The sequence below is a fragment of the Dioscorea cayenensis genome, unplaced genomic scaffold, assembly GCF_009730915.1.
Source record: "Dioscorea cayenensis subsp. rotundata cultivar TDr96_F1 unplaced genomic scaffold, TDr96_F1_v2_PseudoChromosome.rev07_lg8_w22 25.fasta BLBR01000431.1, whole genome shotgun sequence".
Taxonomy (NCBI): domain Eukaryota; kingdom Viridiplantae; phylum Streptophyta; class Magnoliopsida; order Dioscoreales; family Dioscoreaceae; genus Dioscorea; species Dioscorea cayenensis.
The window spans coordinates 84,416-103,346 of NW_024086822.1; the positions used below are offsets into that span (position 1 = coordinate 84,416).

General features: G+C 37.1%; 1 protein-coding gene across 1 annotated transcript; it reads left to right on the top strand.

Moving 5' to 3' along the window:
• The first annotated feature begins 9,673 nt into the window (after window positions 1–9,673).
• Window positions 9,674–11,068, top strand: LOC120254372. The gene is made up of 2 exons (XM_039262479.1): window positions 9,674–10,339; window positions 10,424–11,068. The coding sequence occupies exons 1-2, from the start codon at window positions 9,674–9,676 to the stop codon at window positions 11,066–11,068; spliced, it is 1,311 nt and encodes a 436-aa protein (XP_039118413.1).
• The last annotated feature ends 7,863 nt before the right edge of the window (window positions 11,069–18,931 follow it).

Consider the following 18,931-nt stretch of genomic DNA (forward strand, 5'->3'; position numbering starts at 1 on the left):
TCGCTATCTATGTGGCACACAGACTCATGGATTACGTCTTTATAAGGATAATCCACTTTCTCTTCATGCCTTCTCAGATGAAGATTGGGCTGGCAACAAAGATGATTATATCTTTTCAAGTGCCTATATTATCTATCTTGGTCATCATCCTATCTCTTGGTCATCAATGAAAAGCTCACAGTTGCTCGGTCATCCATAGAAGCTGAGTACTGATTAGTCACAGCTATGGCTTCAAAACTCAATTCGATTTGTTCCCTTCTCACAGAGCTTGGCGTCACTCTTCCTACACTGCCTATAATTTATTGTGACAATATTGGTGCCACATATCTCTGCTCTAATCCAATTTTTCATTCATACATGAAACATATGGCACTTGATTATCACTTTATTCGGGATTAAGTTCAGTATGTCGTCCTTCGTGTAACTCATGTTTCCGTAGTAGATCAACTTGATGACGCTCTTACCAAACCGCGACGCTTCCAAGAATTAAGGGTCAACTCCTTCGGAGCTTCATCTTGAGGGGGTATATTATAGAATTAATTATCAAATAGATTGTAATTAGTTGTACTATCCCTATAACTAGTTGTAATTCCCTAATTGTAGGATAATCTCACTAATTGACTGTAATCCCCTAATTGATTGTAAATTCCTAATTCTAGGATAGTTTACTATTTCTATATTTTGATAAGCTCATGGCAATGCCCAACTTTGTGTGTTAATACTTATTCTAAATCAATGAAATGAAAGGCATTACTTTCTCAATACTCTTCTTTGTATCTTCAATAGACCCAAACACGAGGCTATAGGAGATCTCATGAACTTATGGACCATGAAATTAGATTTAATTTTTTTTAATTATAAATGTTGATAAGATCAAGAAATTAGATTCAATTTTTGTTATTTATAAATGTTGTTAAGCCATAGCCCTCAATTATTATTATAAGTGGGAGCTGAATGCTCAACCTCACATTTGGAAAAAAAAAAATGAGTTATCACTCTCTTATTGTAGAAGTAATAATTTCAAAATTTAATTTATAGTATGCCAATTGAAAATCCATTAATATGTTAATATGAAGGGTGGATATTACTATTACTATTACTATTACTATTACTATTACTATTATTATTATTATTATTATTATTATTTTTGTGATATTGGAGCTTCTAAATAGTATCTATTTTATCATCTATGAAACTTGAATGACAACATTAAAGAGTCCACAATACAATAAAATACAAAGTCAAAAATGGGATCCTTCAACCAATGACCTAGCTGTCTATTAGTAGCCGAGTCCATATTAAAACCTTTTACATGTGGTGAGAGTTTCGAATTATGGGTGAATGCACATTTCTAGGAGTGTGAATAGTGGTTGTGTGCGGGTGGGTTTCGCTCATGTGTACGCAGACCCTACACCCACTTGCTCCCGCCAAGACTTATGCATGTCGCTGCCTTTCTTAGCGGCCTAGCCACTCATCTTAGCAAAAAAAAAAAATGGAGTCCATCATAGGCATAGGCTTAGGCCTTGGTCTTATGCCTAGGACTAAGACCTATGCCTAGGGCCCCATAATTCATATATATATATATATATAATATTTTTTATTTAATATTATCCTATTCAAATAATTATCATCATGAATATTCTAACCTTTTTTATTCAACTATAAATTATATAACAAATTTGGCCTTATAATAGGGCCCCAGGCCTCATAATTAATTTTTAATTATATTTTAAAGTATAACTGATGAGTGTATTCATATAGATATTTTATATACCCCTTTTATGTTTTTAGCTTGTTTTTTAGCATTTACTTGCTGTGATCCGATGCTACTTTGGTATTTGTGCTTAAATGTGTAGGTTAACAGGTCTTGGGGAAAAAGAACAAGATTTGGAATATATTTAATGTGAAAAGAGCACAACTGAATTTCATCAAGAGAAGCACTGCCTTAACACGCAAGTGCTTCTAGCCTGTGCAGATCTCAGGACTTAGAGAATTCATCAGAAGAAGATAAGTACTGTAGCAAAAGCACAGACAAAAAGCCAAGAGCATGGTCATGCTTATGGAAGCACGACCCAAGCACTGGTGTGCTTTTGGGCCATGTTGATTACATATTTTTTTATTTTTGTATCAAATCAAAACCCCATACTTTCCCAAAAAGTTCACGGCTGTGGTGCTTCCATGAACGACTTTTTAAGCCAAAGTTATGGTTTTGAAAGGGACTTTTGGCAGATCTTCTTTTGGACGGTGGTTGGGCTTCTTCCTCTACACACATCTTAGACTGGAGGTGGATATCAGGTGCAAGGGTACCATGTGGAGCGGAGCTTAGTCACAGAAGCCTTCTTGGAGCATGATCGGAGAGATTTGAGAAGCAAAAAGGAGTTCATGGATTCTTACTCGTTTGTTTTATTTATCTTTTCCATGTTGTATGTATCCATGAGGGGCTAACCATCTCTGGTGCACATGATTCATGAATCTATGTGTTAATTTGTAGTTTGGTTGACTCTCTTGCAATGACTATAGAGTTCTATTGTTTTCTATGTTAAAACTTGTGTCATATAATTGGATGTGAATGATTTGCGTAGATGTGACTGTAAAACTTGGCGTGTGTTGATTGCCATAGTTTTAATCGCCATAGGTGGTTGCAAAACTAGATGTACTTCCAATAGTTACAGTTGCAGAACTTGCCGTATTTTATTATCATAGATATGACAAGGCTTGAGAGCACACATAGAATTCATAGAATGTACTCGATAGTCATTGTAGGAGAGTGACTATCTATTTCACTAGGGGATTAGTCCTGGGTGCTGCTCTATCTTTGTGGTTCTCACCCAGACCTTCTCCAGTCCTTACCTGTCATCTTTCCCATTTTAGGTTCCTAGTTATCATCTTTATCCATATATTTGATTAGGCTAGATATTAGAAAAACAACTAGTACTAAGAGCTATCCAATCCTTGTGGATTCCATTACCTGACCTATTCAGGTACACTTTACTACTTCTTACGACCAATGCACTTACAAATACGCAAGGGGTGTATCAATAACATTTAATTTATTATAATATCAATACACAACAAAATTGGCTTATAAAAGAGCCCCACAATTTTTCACGGTCACACAATTCATTTTTTTAATTTATATTTAAAATTTTTATTTATTATCATCATATAATCCTATCCATAAAATTATCTTGAAATTTTTAAATTTTGTTTACTATAACACTTATAATAGGGCACCACAGATTTCTATATTTACTATCATATGATCCTCTCCATATAATTATAATCTTAGAAATATTTATTTTTTTTAAACTAAAAAATTTATCTTATTTAATTTTTTTTAATATTTTTTATTTTTATTATATAATTTATTATTTGATAAAAATAATTAAAAACAATTATTATGATTTTGCCTAGGCTCCACTTTCTGTAAGATTGACACTGCCAACTTGTTATTAATACAATTCTAATCTCTAGTAATTAATTAAGACTAGCTAATATCAATCAGTTTACATGATTTGTTTGAGGCTTGATGCATATTGGAGAGTCAACTTGTTGTATCGAAGGGTAAACTCAGGTTTCCTTTTATTCTTTTTGTTCTTTGATTAATTTCTCCAAACACATTGGTGCCATTTTTGTTTTCATTCAATATTTTTTTTATTAATGGATAAACTACAAACTTCATAAAAATAAAAGGAGAAATAACATCAGAACACAAATAATGAGTAACAAAAACAACAAAAGAACAAAAAAAACCATCCACGAGAAGTGGAGACTGTTACAACAACTAAAAAAGCACTATAGGTACACAACAAAAGAGACACATCTTCTTAGAATGACAAAACAACTTCCAAGGAACTAGGAGTAAACATGCTCCTTGTTATTTTTCTCTATCCATCTAATCTCATTGTTCAATATGCCACGAAACTCCAAGCTACATTTTGCCATGTCAATTGAGTTCTCCAATTTTGTCATCTTCATCTCTAGTGTTGCTTTTGGCTAAAGGCTACCTGTAAGGGTTTTACCTTATGCGCTCGGCGGAGGATGGTTCCATGCCGAGGGAGGATGACCGATGAAGCCAAGATAGGTCAAAATCCGAGTCCAAACAAGGCACTAGTCGTCCGGTGGCCTATATGCGGGTAGCGGCCGCATATGATCAAGGATCCCTACCGGGAGTGCCGAGCGAAGGGTGCGCGGGCACGGTGCCGCACATTACCGAGAGCTCTCTAGGCAGCGTGCGGGGCGTGATGCGCGTGGTGATGGGATCGTGATCGAGGGACCGGGATGATCAATATTTGGCTAAGTATGGGCCAAAGGAGCCAGATCGGCGTTAGTATCGGCAGTACGGTCGATATGGACTTGTACGGTCGGTCAGCGGATTGGGCGGGCAGAGCGGAAGCTCTTAGCCAGCGTGACGGAAGGTGCGAGGGCGCTATCGAGGGTCTTTACCGAGAGGAACGGCCGAGTACCAAACTAACTACTGATGGGCATTGGCACCCGTGGGCTGATAGGCGCTACCAGGAGAATGGGGTGAGTCAGTATCTTTTCTCTCTAGTTTCTTGTCTTGAGTGGGTTTCTTTGGGTATCCTTGGTGTGGTGCGCGGATGGTTCTTCCTGAACCCTGATCATGATGTCTTTGATGATACTTGCATGTTTACTTGCCTTGTTTACTTGATAGGGCATGGTTGCTTGCTAGTTTCTTGGGTTGTTTTTAGTTCCAGGTTCTTGGAGGCTAGCTCGGTGCCTTGGTGGTGTGACGAGCGCTGCACGGTGATCGTTGGTGCGATCGGGAAGGCCGTGACACTACCCATGCTTGCTCCCTCTTTGACAATATCAGGTTTAAAGGTTTATGTGCAAGATGGGTCACTACATCATCTGGCCTAGCCTTTTGAGTGGGATCATCCATGAGACTAGCTAGTCCACCATCATGGTAAGTGCTAGTTGTTGAAAAACCGACACATGTCAACATAAGAGATTTTTGAATGGAAGTGGCGTGCTCTTCCACAACCGCATGCACCAATGGAAGCTCGACAGCTTTGTACGACATTCTGAATTACCGGGATGCTTCTTCCAAAGCTCCACTCTTCTGTCCAATGGTCCGACAGGTGGTAACCATGTCAGATATTTTGGGTTTTATAGAATCAGCTAGACCGACGATGACTGGTGGAGCAATGTCCACCGGTGCTCAGCGGGGCTCGCAACCTCTACCATTTTTTCATAAATTTTATTATTATTTTCAATAATGTGCTGTAAATACAATGATAAATGATTAATTTATATGTGTTCTCCCCTCTTTAAGAGACTATGGGTCTGTTTGATACGCAAGATTTTGAGGGACAACACATGACTACTTCTATTGTTATGCGTTTGATTTACAAATGGGATGGGAGTACAGCACAAACTACCCAATCGGTACAGCACAACTTTTTAATTTTTTTGTACCGCTAAAACCACGGTACAAAAATTCTTATGTAGTACAGAACAACTTATAACAAAATTGTCCCTATTTAAAATTAAAAATTACATACTCAATAAGAAGTGATAACATGATTTATTTTGTTTTATTTATTTATTTATCTTTTTATTTATCCTTTTAAAATTTAGTTGTTTATTTATCTATTTATTTATCTATTTAAAATTTTATTTATTTATTTATATATCTATTTATTTATATTTTAGGATTTAAATATTAATGAAAGTTTGTTTGTTGTGGATTAAATGTTTTTAAAATTATGTTAATTTTTTTAATTTATTGTTGTTGTTGGGCGTTGTAAAATTTGATAAGATTTTCATAAAATATTATTGTATGTTTTTTATTATAAAATAAATATAGAATAATAAAAAGGTATTATCATAATTTACTATTTTATGTTCCGTACTGTTCAATGAAAATCAAACATAGAACAACACAAGCACTTGTGCTGCACTTTAACTATTTGTACTTTATTGTACTGCTTGTGTTGTTCTTTTTAACGAATCAAACGGACCCTATATGTCCTTATAACTAAACCTATGCTCCATGGTTTTACATTGTTTTTAAACCGCAAACAAATTACTTAAATAAAATAAAAAAATTATTGAAAACAATAATAAACTAGTCTATAACAATTTATAAAATAATATTAATAATAGTTAATTTAATTTTAAAATATGTCTGCTCTTATCAACAAAACTATGTTTATAAGATGTTAGAGAATTTTTTATAAAAAATTCACATGAAATAAGCCTACTTTTCAAATAATTCTTGTTAATTTATTTATATATTATTATTATTTTAAAAACGGTTTTTAAAAGATAATAAATTTTAGAATAATCAATAATTTTAAAAAAAATTCAGTTAAAAAACCACAAATAAACTATTTTAATAATTATAAAAAAATAACGGTTTGTTAGTGCAACCGCACTATTTATTGGCATGATTTGACACCTAGACCAAGTGACGTGGCAACCAAGGTGACAAAGCATAATTGATGATGTGGCAAGCATGGTGACATGGCATGGAGACTTGGAGTGCAAGGCAAATATCTTGAAGATCATGGTGGAGATATTTTTAGTAAGTCTACAACATGTGGCCAAATATCTTGAAGATCATGGTGAAGCTATCTTAAAGATCTTGGTGGAGTTATTTTTGGCAATGCATTACATTTGAAGACAAGATCATATCAATACCATATTTAGATGATTTGATTGAAAACTAAATATGGTGGAGCTTATTTAAAGAAAGATCTATTCATGGTGTGAATGAATATATGATTTGAAGAATCCTTGATGAGGATTGATTGAAGTCTATTGAAGGCAAGATTTGAGGACCAAACTTGGGTGAATTGAAGATCAAGTTTGGAGAATCTTTGAAGACCAAATTTAGGAGAATTTGGCAAGTTTCATGGAAGACGCACAAGGACGTGCGCCCCTTGCGAGGGGACTGCGTGATGAGGAGCTGAGGAGATAGGCTAGTTGCGGCGGTCGGGATCGGGAGATTTGGGTCGCATCGACTCGGACTAAGCATGACCGAGAGGTTGATGGGTCTTGAGGTCGTCCGTAGCGTAACGTAACTCGGTCAAGTCGTGATCGGGGCCATGTTGCAACTTATGTTACAACGGGGAGTTGCAATGACTAATTTCGCGAGGTTTTTAAATTAGTAGCCCGGAGATTCTAAAAAGAGGTATGTGCTATATTTGGGACGTTGAGGCGTCTATATAAGTTACCTTGCTCGTAGATTGTAAGGTGTGACTCTTGAGTGACTCTTTGAGGAGAGTGTGTGAGCACCAAACAATCTAGAGAGGGTAGTGATCTTTATTGTTGAGAGTGTGAGTGACAAGTGTTTGTACTCATCTACTTTTTACCTCTTTTTAGTGGATTGTTTATCTCCGGGCTTGGCCCCCAGGGACGTAGGCGAGTGGGCCTTGAGCCCGGGTTACCAACGTTGTGTGTCTCCTTGTGTTTGTTTGTGTGTTTTTTCTTTATTGGTTTGTGTGAGACTTCTATAAGTGCTTAAATGTTACTTAATACCCACAAACCACACCGGAGGAACTAACAAGTGGTATCAGAGACTTGGTCGCCGTTTTTCACTTTGGTTTCAAAGTCGGCGAGGTCCTAACAAGTTCCATTGATGGCCGGAAAAGAAGGAGCTTCCGTCACACGACCACCGTTGCTAAATGGATCCAATTATCCATATTGGAAGGCACGCATGAAGGCGTTTATCAAGTCCATTGATGAGAGTGCATGGATTGCTGTAGAAGAGGGATGGTCTCCTCCTACTCTAGTTGATGAAGACGAGAACGTGATCATGAAGAAGAAAAGCTGTTGGAGTGTCGAAGACATGCGCAAAGCTAATGCTAATGGAGAAGCTCTCAATGCAATTTTTGGAGGAGTTGATGAGAACCAGTTCAAGTATATTACAACATGCGAGAGTGCCAAGAAAGCTTGGGAGATTCTTCAAACCATACATGAAGGTACCAACTTGGTAAGAGAATCCAAACTTCAAATGTTAACCACTATGTTCGAAAATCTCAGGATGGGAGAAGATGAGACGATAGCCATGTTCAATGCCAAATTGATGGACATTGCAAATCAAGCCTACCAGCTCGGCAAGGAGTACTCGGATAAAAAGCTAGTCCGGAAGACTCTTAGATCACTCCCAAGAAGATTTGATGCAAAAATCTCGGCAATAGAAGAAGCAAGAGATATTTCAACTATGAAACTGGATGAGCTGATGGGGTCTTTGCAAGCATATGAGATGAACCTTAATCCTGAAAGAAGAATAGAAGATATAGCCTTGAAGGTTGAAGCAATAAAACAGAAGGAGTTACAACAGGCTGTTATAACAGAAGATGAAGACAAAGAGGATAGAGAAATTGTTTTCTTGTCAAGAAAGATGCATGACATGCTTAGAAGATACAAGACACAAGACAAGAAATTTCAAAGAAAAGATGGTCTAAATAAAGAAAAGGAAGAAGTTGAAGATCATCACAAAAAGGATGAAATTGAAGATCGTCTCATGAAGATCAAGTGTAGAGAATGTGGAGGCTTTGGGCACTATCAAGCCGAGTGTGCTAATACTCTCAGAAAGAAAGGAAAATCACTGAATGATAGATGGAGTGATGACTCAGATGGTAGCACTGAAGAAGACGATGAAGGAAGTCTGAGCAACCATCATACGTCCTTTCCTGCTGTGATGAATGGATCTCACGCTGTTGCAGAATATGTTGCAACATCAGCTACAACATCCACTCGAAAAGCGGCGGTGAGTACAATGAGGTAACAGAAAATGATCTTCTCACAAGCTATAAACTCATAATGAACAGATTTAATGATATAATGTTACAAAACCAACGCTTGGAGGGAGAGTTGAGTATATGTAAAGAAAAGCTGTTCAATGCTGAGAAGACCTTGGACTCTATGAACAAGGGTACTGCCAAGCTTGACGAGATTCTTTCAGTTGGAAGAACTAGTAAAGCCCGATATGGTATTGGGTATATTGGAGAAAGCTCAAGTGTCAAGACGAAGACTCGGGGAGTTGTGTTTGTCAAGTCAATTGCCCTAACAAAACATTAAAAAGAAAAAAACAAGTCAAAGCAAGGGAAGAACCTAAAAAGTGAAGTGCCTACATGCTTTCATTGTGAGAAAGCGGCCACATAAGACCCAAGTGTAACAAATTGAAAGAAGACTTGAAAAGTGGAAGAATAATTGGACATGAAGAAGCAATCATTAAAAGAAAAGTCAGAGGGAAGACTATTGTAATCAAGAAATTGTGGATTCGAAAAGGTGAAGTACCAAGAGAAGAAGAAGAGTCCTCCAATTCGAGGGTTTGAAGATGGTGATAAATCAGACAGGTACAACATTATGGTACAACAATCAATATGTTGACCGAGGTCCTATGAAGTCAACAAGCAAAAACACTCCAACGAGTGAAAAATCTCTTGATGTCTCTCAAAGTTATCATCAAAAAAACAAAAAAGGAAATAAAAAGGAGTGAAAATAAAAAAAAATATATATTCAAAAAGGAGAGGGATTATTTTTGAAAAGAGATTTTTAAAGGGTGCTTGAAGTTATAACTAATTAATGGGGGCATAAAAAAACCCTAATATCCCAATTTGTTTCCAAAAAAATTGTTTTTGAAATCGAGTAAAGCAAAGGAGAAGGCGAAGACAGAGAAGAAAAGATGAGGACAAAGAGGATGGCCCGCCGTGCTCCACCGACCCCACAAGAAATTGCTGCCCGAATTGCGGAAGTAAGGATGAGAGGGACTGATTCTGGAGGAAGCCCACCAAGGAGAGAAGAATCAGAAGATTTGGGGAAAGCGATTGTCCCTTATGTTTCTTCTCAGGATGCTGAAGTAAGAGAAGCGGGAACATCGTCTCAAGACTTGCCTTTAGGTGTCAAAGATAGAGATGATCTCTTGAGATGGGTTCGTGAGTCTTTTCCAGGTGCTTATGTTCAGAGAACAGAGGAAGATGAACAGGTGGACTCCACTACTGTTCCAGTAGGAGAAGGTTCAGAAGAACAACAGGCTAGGGATGAAGATGCTGCAGAAAAAGAAGCAGACCGAGCACAAGCAGAAGAAACTGTTGAAGAAAGAAGTACAGATGCTTCCACTAGTGCTGAAGAAGAGGCTGCTACCATTCTAAGTGAAGTTCTGGGTGATCTACACCGACATGCTGAAGCACCTATAGAAACAGAACATGTCACAGCACCGGTTATAACATCTTCTGCAACATCCGACAGTTCACATAGTTCTGATGAGATCCCACTCAAAGATCGTGTTGCCCAGATTGCTAAAGGGAAGAAAGTAGCATCTGAAAAGAAGGCCCAGTCAAGGAAGAAAACCCAGAAGAAGGAGAAGGTTAGCAAAAGAAAGTCTTTCTCTGATCCCGAAGTAGAAGCTTCCCCTAGGTACAAGAGAAGGTGTACTGAAGCAGCAAAATAGGGGGAGAAAACATCAGCAAGCTCTAAGAAAGAAAAGAAGAAAGCAACCCAACAGGCAAAAGACAGTGATGAAGACAGATTTCGTGACAAAGCATCCAAGAAGAAGTTTGAATCTGTTGAAGAGAGAGGTGTTGTGGTTGAAAGAATGATTGATGAAGGAGCTTTTGAGAAGTATGGCTTGACTGAGCTGCTGCAACAAAGAAGTTTATATAAGTCTGCCACTTTTCCAGAAAGCTATAGTTTGTCTTTAGTACAGGAATTTTACAGTAATTTGCTGCCTTCTGACAAAGGGATCACTAGAGTTTATGTTCGAGGTAAGTGGATCCCTTTTACTCCCACTTGTCTGAATAAATTCTTGGAGTTTAAACCAGAGGTGAAGGGAAACTATGAAGAAAGACTTGAGTTGAATGAAGAAGTTCTGAAAGAGATCACTGGAGGAAGGACAGAGTCATGGGGAGAGGAGACAAGACTCCCAGCATCCACCCTTACGGCCAAGTATAATGTTCTGTTTAGACTTGGCATTCGAGATTGGTTACCACTCACACAATTCCAAATGATAGTGAAGGAGCTCGCGCTTTTATTGTTTGCTCTGCTGGTACTGGCAAGAAGTTCAACTGGGAAGGCTGATTTTTCCGTAATATTGTAAAAAGAAGTCGATCGTACAAACTTCTCGACATCACTTGATATCCCGTGCATCGCCGTCATAGATTTGTTACAACATGGAGTACAACTCGTGAAGGGAGAAGCGACTACAAGAAGAAGAAGTCAAGATTTCTCGAAACTATTCAAACCTGTGTAAAGAAGATTGATTTACTCAGAGGGAAAGGTGTCTCCACCATCAATGCCCGAAGATGAAGAAGAGGCAAAATCTATTGGTAGAAGAAGAATATGAGAAGATGTTGAAAGAGCAACTAGAAGATGTGGAGAGGAGGCAACGAGCATTATCTGCAGAATTGTTTATCATTGCCAAACAAAAAGCGTAAGATTATATCTCACTCGGAAATTCTTGAGAAGAAGAAGAAGAGAGAAGACAATGGCCACGACTCTGGGGAGATGAAGACCAGAAACTCAAGAAAGGGGAGTTCTTTGAAGATGGTATAACAAAAGCTTGCAGCAGTTCATGAAGACTTTCGCATCAATTATGTCACAAAGGGGGAGAAGTGTGCTTGCACTAGATCGACTAGTTATTTGTTTTTTTCATTTCTTGGGCATTTGAACATTTAGTCTTATTGTGTTGAACATTGTTATGTTTGTCGAGCTCATTATGGTTAATCGTATTTTTATCTCACTAGTTGCGCTTTGTAATATTTTTCTCAAGTATTTTTGTAAGCAACTAGATGATATCTTGATGTCGATCCCTAGTTTTTTTGTTCTCCGATTGATGTTGTACCCGGAAGTTATAACTGAGTCGCTTTAGTCTCGTGTCCGGATCGATGTTGTAACATAATGTTGTAACAGTGAGTCACTGGTGCGAAAGCGCATGTGTCAAATTATGCCAAAGGGGAGATTGTTAGTGCAACCCAGCACTATTTATTGGCATGATTTGACACCCTAGACCAAGTGACGTGGCAACCAAGGTGACAAAAGCATAATTGATGATGTGGCAAGCATGGTGACATGGCATGGAGACTTGGAGTGCAAGGCAAATATCTTGAAGATCATGGTGGAGATATTTTTAGTAAGTCTACAACATGTGGCCAAATATCTTGAAGATCATGGTGAAGCTATCTTAAAGATCTTGGTGGAGTTATTTTTGGCAATGCATTACATTTGAAGACAAGATCATATCAAGATCATATTTAGGTGATTTGATTGAAGACTAAATATGGTGGAGCTAAATTAAAGTAAGATCTATTCATGGTGTGAATGAATATATGATTTGAAGAATCCTTGATGAGGATTGATTGAAGTCTATTGAAGGCAAGATTTGAGGACCAAACTTGGGTGAATTGAAGATCAAGTTTGGAGAATCTTTGAAGACCAAATTTAGGAGAATTTGGCAAGTTTCATGGAAGACGCACAAGGACGTGCGCCCCTTGCGAGGGGACTGCGTGATGAGGAGCTGAGGAGGTAGGCTAGTTGCCGGCAGTCGGGATCGGGAGATTTGGCTGCATCGACTCGGACTAAGCATGACCGGGAGGTTGATGGGTCTTGAGGTCGTCCGCAACGTAACCAGAACTCAGTCAAGTCAGCAGTCAGGGCCATGTTGCAACTTATGTTACAACAGGAGTTGCAACAGCTAATTTCGGCAGGTTTTTAAATTAGTAGCCGCGGAGATTCTAAAAGAGGTATGTGCTATATTTGGGACGTTGAGGCGTCTATATAAGTTACCTTGCTCGTAGATTGTAAGGTGTGACTCTTGAGTGACTCTTTGAGGAGAGTGTGTGAGCACCAAACAATCTAGAGAGGGTAGTGATCTTTATTGTTGAGAGTGTGAGTGACAAGTGTTTGTACTCATCTATTTTTACCTCTTTTAGTGGATTGTTTATCTCCGGGCTTGGCCCCCCAGATGTAGGCGAGTGGACGCCGAACTGGGTTACCAACGTTGTGTGTCTCCTTGTGTTTGTTTGTGTGTTTTTTCTTTATTGGTTTGTGTGAGACTTCTATGAGTGCTTAAATGTTACTTAATACCCACAAACCACACCGGAGGAACTAACACGGTTCAAAGTGCAAAAAAATCACCATTTTTTTAAATTTTAAAAATGTCTAATTAGTAGCCTAGTCAACATATGGGTGCTGACTAAGCAATGATTTAGGTTTAGGCCATTTAGATAAATATAATAGCCCTAAAGCAATTGTGACTATAAAATAAAGAAAATAGGGTCTATACAAAGAAATAGCCCTTTAAATAACTTATCATAAATATGATTTTATTTTATTTTTTATAACAACTTGATACTAATTATTTAAAGGTCAGGTCAATTTTTTCGCTATTGATTTGTTTTGTTAGCGAAACAGTACTTTGATGAGAAAGCAAATCGTAAAAAAACACCAACTTGTACCAAGAACCCATTTTTGTTTTTGTTCATTATGATGTAAATTATGTGCCATAAATATTATTTTATATTTTTTAATAAGTTGATGCTGATCATTTCAAAGTTAGGTGCACAATTTGTTGCTATTGCTTCTATTTTGTGAACAAATCAGTGCATAAATTAATGTGAAAGCAAATCATATGAACCATCCAACTTGCATGGCAAGAACTAGATTTCTCCAATGGCCTGGCTACTCACCTAAACTCAAAAGCCTATCTGAAAATTGGAAGGGCTTGGACAAATATATGAGGCCCGAAGACCGGGTTTTGGACAAAATATGGAGCCTTTTTAAAAACGGATATTGTTTGGTTTTTATTGTTAAAAGCCCAGTTCGGCCCGAGTTATATAATATATTTATTAATTAGTTTTAAAAACGGGTTATAATAGTTTGAATTTTAGCTGTTGTGACCAAACAAAGATGTACATTTGGTATTTTGATTTTAATTTGTTTTGTAGAATAATATTAGGTAGTGTTCACAAATTAATATTATTGTCAATTTTTTATAAATCATTTATTATTTGATGGAAAAACCTATTTGGATGGGCTAGGGCGGGCCTTGGTTAAAGGCCATAAAATTCAAGTGGGGTTTGGCAAAAATGAAGGTCCGCATTATTGGTTCAAGCTGTGCTTGGGCAAGCTCAAATTTTATTAATTATAGAATCGGCCTGGCTCATGGATAGGTCTAGCTAAAACCAAGGACCACATCATATTAAGGCCTTGTTTGGATTGGCTTTTGGAAAACCTAGAAGTGTTTTTTTATAAGTTAAGCACTTTTGGGTTTTAAAAATGTTGTTTGTATTGGCTTTTCTGAAAAAGCAGAAGCTGTAAAAAAATCTGAAAAATAGCTTTTTTCAAAAGCTAGTCATGACCAGCTTATGAAAAAAGCTATTTTTTAGCTTATTTTTACAGTTTCTGCTTTTACATAAAAGCTAATCCAAATAGAAAATACAAAAAGTGCTAAACTTACTCTTGAGAAGTACTTTTTTTTTCAGAAGCACTTCTACTAACCTAAAAAAAACACTTTTTTTTATAAGCCAATACAAACAAGGCCTAAAACACATGAAAAAAAATCAATATAAGACATTGGAAAGAAGATAATAATGTTAGTGGCGAACTTACCAAAGCCATTTGATCCAAATGGTTAGAGTCACTAACATTTGTTTCTCGTGTAGTGTATTGAGTGATAACAGCTCGAATCTTCGTTGGATTAATTTACTCACGAGTGATGTTGCACTTCCCACGCACGCTCTTGGATAGACACATTTGAGGCATAACTCACACCTAATAGAGATACTGATAGATCTTGTGACCTTTGTTAAAAAGAATTATAATAATCTCAACAAAATGCAAGACATTGTGAAATTATTGAAACCAACAAAACTAATGGTCTCATTATTGGCGCATTAAGGAAAAGGCGGCAACAATGACTTGCTTCAGGTTGTTCCAATCATGTTTAACAACCACTACTTACTGTAGTGGAATGCTATAAAAATCATTAATGAGCGAACCCAGAGTCAAATCCATCGGTGGACAATGCTATTGCAGCACTATATATACATTGTAGAATATTGTATAAATACTATAACAACTATTCATTTACTGTTCATGGGCTTTAGTGGGAGGATGTCATTCCCCTCCCCTCCACTCTAGGGTGGACATGGTAGGATTCTAACTGTCTCATGTGATGTCTAGTCAAGTTAATAAATGTTAGGGGGTCATTAAGCCACTGTAACTAGTGCACCATCATACTTGACTGTCCCTTGACACCACTTTGTAAGGTATCCCTTGTCGTCTTTGTTAATAATAATAATAATAATAATAATAATAATAATAAGGCAGCTTCCTTCAAGTTTGTTTACATGATTCAAATTATTAAAATGAATTTATGCATTTGATCATGATAAAAGCATCGATAACTGATTGAAATAAAGAAATGAATCTTGCTATTCATCATTGATAACAGTTTGATAAAAACACATAATATTGATGTAGGAAACATATAAACTTAGGTCCTAGGTGAAATTGTTTCACAACGGCAACAACCATTTACTTGAAGAACTCTCATGGATTATATTTTCACAAACAAAAGAAACAAAAGATGGTTATAACAAAAAAGATTATAACTTAACAAAAGAAGGAGAAAGCGGCACCTTATAATAATGGGTTTGTTAAAATAAAAATTGTGTGATGGCAACCGTGATTTTTAGTTAAATAGCTTCTTTTCAAACCCTTCAACAATCAAAGCAGTAAGAGAGCAACAATTACAAAGATTTCCTCTTCCTTTTCCCTGAAGGAATCATCATTTTGCCAAGCGAGTAACAGCTCCTTGGGCTGCATGGAGAGTGGTGAGCCACCTCCGACGCAGTTATGGGCAAACATAGCTGGGGCTATTAACCTTCATCCTTCAATCATAGTTTCGCTCGAGGATGGCAAGCTGAAAAGCTTAAAGCTTCTGTTAAGGGGTCTTTTGATTAAATTTTGAAAGCAAAATGAGAGCAAGGATGCGATTTCGAAATGCCTTACACAGGAAATTGTTTGGTAAAAATCCAGTGTTTGAATATGTGGAAACCACCCTCTTGGGCTTATGGAGCTTTGTAGGTGTGGTGAAAATCTCGGATATGCTTATTGACTTCTTTCTAATCAGTTGTGAGATGCATGATTGATGCAAAAAATCTCTTTAGGGGGGCCTTTGGACTGTCAGCGGTCTCACACTATACCTGTTTCCATAACACCCTAATTTTGAACCTGTTTTCAAAAAAATTGTCGAAGGTTGAGGTATGGATTCAACTCCACAATTTGCATGTTGATTTCTGGGATCAAGACTCCCTAGAAACCATATTGGAACACATTGGGAAACTTCTCAAAGTAGATAAATATAGGAAATCTCTCTCAAAAACTTGTTTTTGCCAAATTGTATCTTGAGCTTGATATATCCAAACCTCTAAAGCAAGGGTTTTGGCTGGAAGATGATGACAATAAAGTATTCCTTGTGATTCTCTACGAGAAGCTACCTATGTTCTATTATAAATACAGCTTGGTGGAAAACAGGACCAACTCCTATAGTAGCCAACAAGGACATGGCCTTAGTGGTGCATAGTCCTTTGTCCACTCTGATAATGGAGAGAAATGGATGATTGTGGATTGTGTATTGTGTATTGCCGGGCATGACTCAGTAGAGGGCAACAATGGAAATGGACCCCAGTTATCCGGCCCTACCATCGGAGATAGATTAGGTTGAGGAAAGAAACTACGGGTCGTGGATGATGGTGACCCGCCGGTGAGGTCGTAACAGAGGACGTGGTGACATGAGTGGTCTGGCCTCACGTGCATCACACATGGTTTCAGATGAACCTAAAAGATGTGTCTCTTGTGACAACCTAGCTAATCAACACATGGAAGATGTAAGGCCCCATCAATAGACACACTAGTGTTTGGCAGCTTGGATATCCTGGGATGGGGATGGGATATCCAGGACTATAGGCCCATCCGGTTGTTTGCTTTCATGGATGGGCTTGGATGGGGAATGCCCCCATCCTTGTATAGTGGATGAGTGGCGTCCCTACAAATCAGTGGAACGCCGCTCATCCCGTGAGATTGAGTCCTTATTCATCCCTCTCCCATCCATCCTTCATCCCTCCCCATCCATCTCCATCCCATGTCTCCGTGAGAGCTTGGATCTCGGACCGTCTCACAGGAATTAAGGTAGTGATTCGTTCCGCTCTCTGTTCATCCTTGTAAGCATCCCAAATCCCTAATCACTTATCCCTCCTTGATTCATTCATGCATATTAAGACTATCATTTCTATTTTTAAATTGATTGTATTTGATTTGTTGTAATGTGGTTCTTTTCCGTTGTTGCGATGTTGTTGCGATGTGTTTTTAAATTTCTATTTTTAAATTGATTGTATTTGATTTGTTGCAATTGTGTTTGTTGTGATGTCATTGCAAAAGAAATCTTTGTCGAAGTTGACCTTGAGGGTCTTTTCTATTTGATCTAGGTTGCCTTTGCAAGTACTGGTTTTATGGCTTATTTTTGTGAATTTGTTTAGAATTCTGTTACGTGAAGTAGTGATTGACTGCCAATTTGAGGTGATGATAATGCTTGTTGTGCTATTTGATGATAAAGCTGCATGTTCTTACCTGATTTAATCAAGATGTGATTTTTATGGTGCTTTGAGTTTGTTATTAGATTGGTTGTGGAGACACCATGTAGAAAAAGCAAGGGACTTATATGTATTCTAATCATCTTAGAATATTTGGAACACATGAAAAACTTATAATTTCTCTCATTTCAATTCACATGAAGTCTTCCATGAACTAGCCAATGGATAAATGATAAGAGAGAAAATTAAGATTCTCACAAATTGTTTGAATTTTAGTCCATCATGATACAAATTAAGATTCAAGCATATCAATTTTTTGTTAGATTTATGTTGTGTCTTTTCTCATGCAGGGTTCTCAAGGTTTAACTATGTTGTAACAAAATGAATAGCAAGTGGGATTAAGCTCAAGCAACTAACACTAGAAACCGAGGATAGCAAGATTCAATTAGTAACATTATTATGACAATGGAAAACATTATTAACAAACTTCACTACTGCACCAACCTCATTTTGGTTTCACTATGGTTGATAATGATAATACTAGCAAGTAATAGGTTTTTCAAAGGAATAAATTGATTTCTCCTCGTCTGTACTACTTTCTTAATTCAGGCTAAATTTGATGTGAATAATTTTGGCATAAGTGAGTTTAAATAGAATCAACGTACAGAATTAATTTATTATTATTAAACCATCTAATTTTTAATGGGTTGTTTCATAATAAGATATAAGGGAGACGCATGCTCATCTCAATCATCAGACTATAGCCGACCATTGAATACCATGTTTAATTTTTTTTTTCCAAATATTCATGTTTTTAATAATGAACAGGGCCATCTTTTTTTTTGTTGATTATTTTTTTTATCAATTAGGTGAATTTTCATGGAAAGGAATAAAAGAAAAATCTCGCGGAAATTATGAGAGGTCGTAGCAATTGCAACCACAATTATGGGAATTGTAGTGACACATATAAGTAAGCGTAGAGTATGTCGTGCACCCAATTCCATTAGAGCCTTGGATAGAGAGAATTATTTTGACTGCTTGTTAAATGGTGATGACACAACATGTATTAACATGGTTAGAATGAATAAATTCACTTTTTTTAGCTTGTGCTCTTTACTACGATCTCGTGGACTGCTTAAAGATTCAATAAATGTCAACGTGGAAGAATAATTGCTAATGTTCTTGCATATTGTTGGTCACAACCAATGAAATAGAGTGATCGAACACAATTTTCTTAGGTCTGGTGAACTGTTAGCAGATATTTTAATCTTGTCCTACATGCCATTAGAGAATTACAAAAAAGAGTTTATCGGACCTCCATCCAGTACTTTATCAACCTACATTGCACAACGCTCAAGATCCTTTCCATA

Excerpts from the sequence above, each read along its gene's own strand:
- LOC120254372 (XM_039262479.1), top strand. The coding sequence starts at position 9,674 with ATGGCCCGCCGTGCTCCACCGACCCCACAAGAAATTGCTGCCCGAATT. Across the intron at positions 10,340-10,423 it reads AAACCCAGAAGAAGGAGAAG|GGGGAGAAAACATCAGCAAG; the intron begins GTTAGCAAAAGA and ends GCAGCAAAATAG.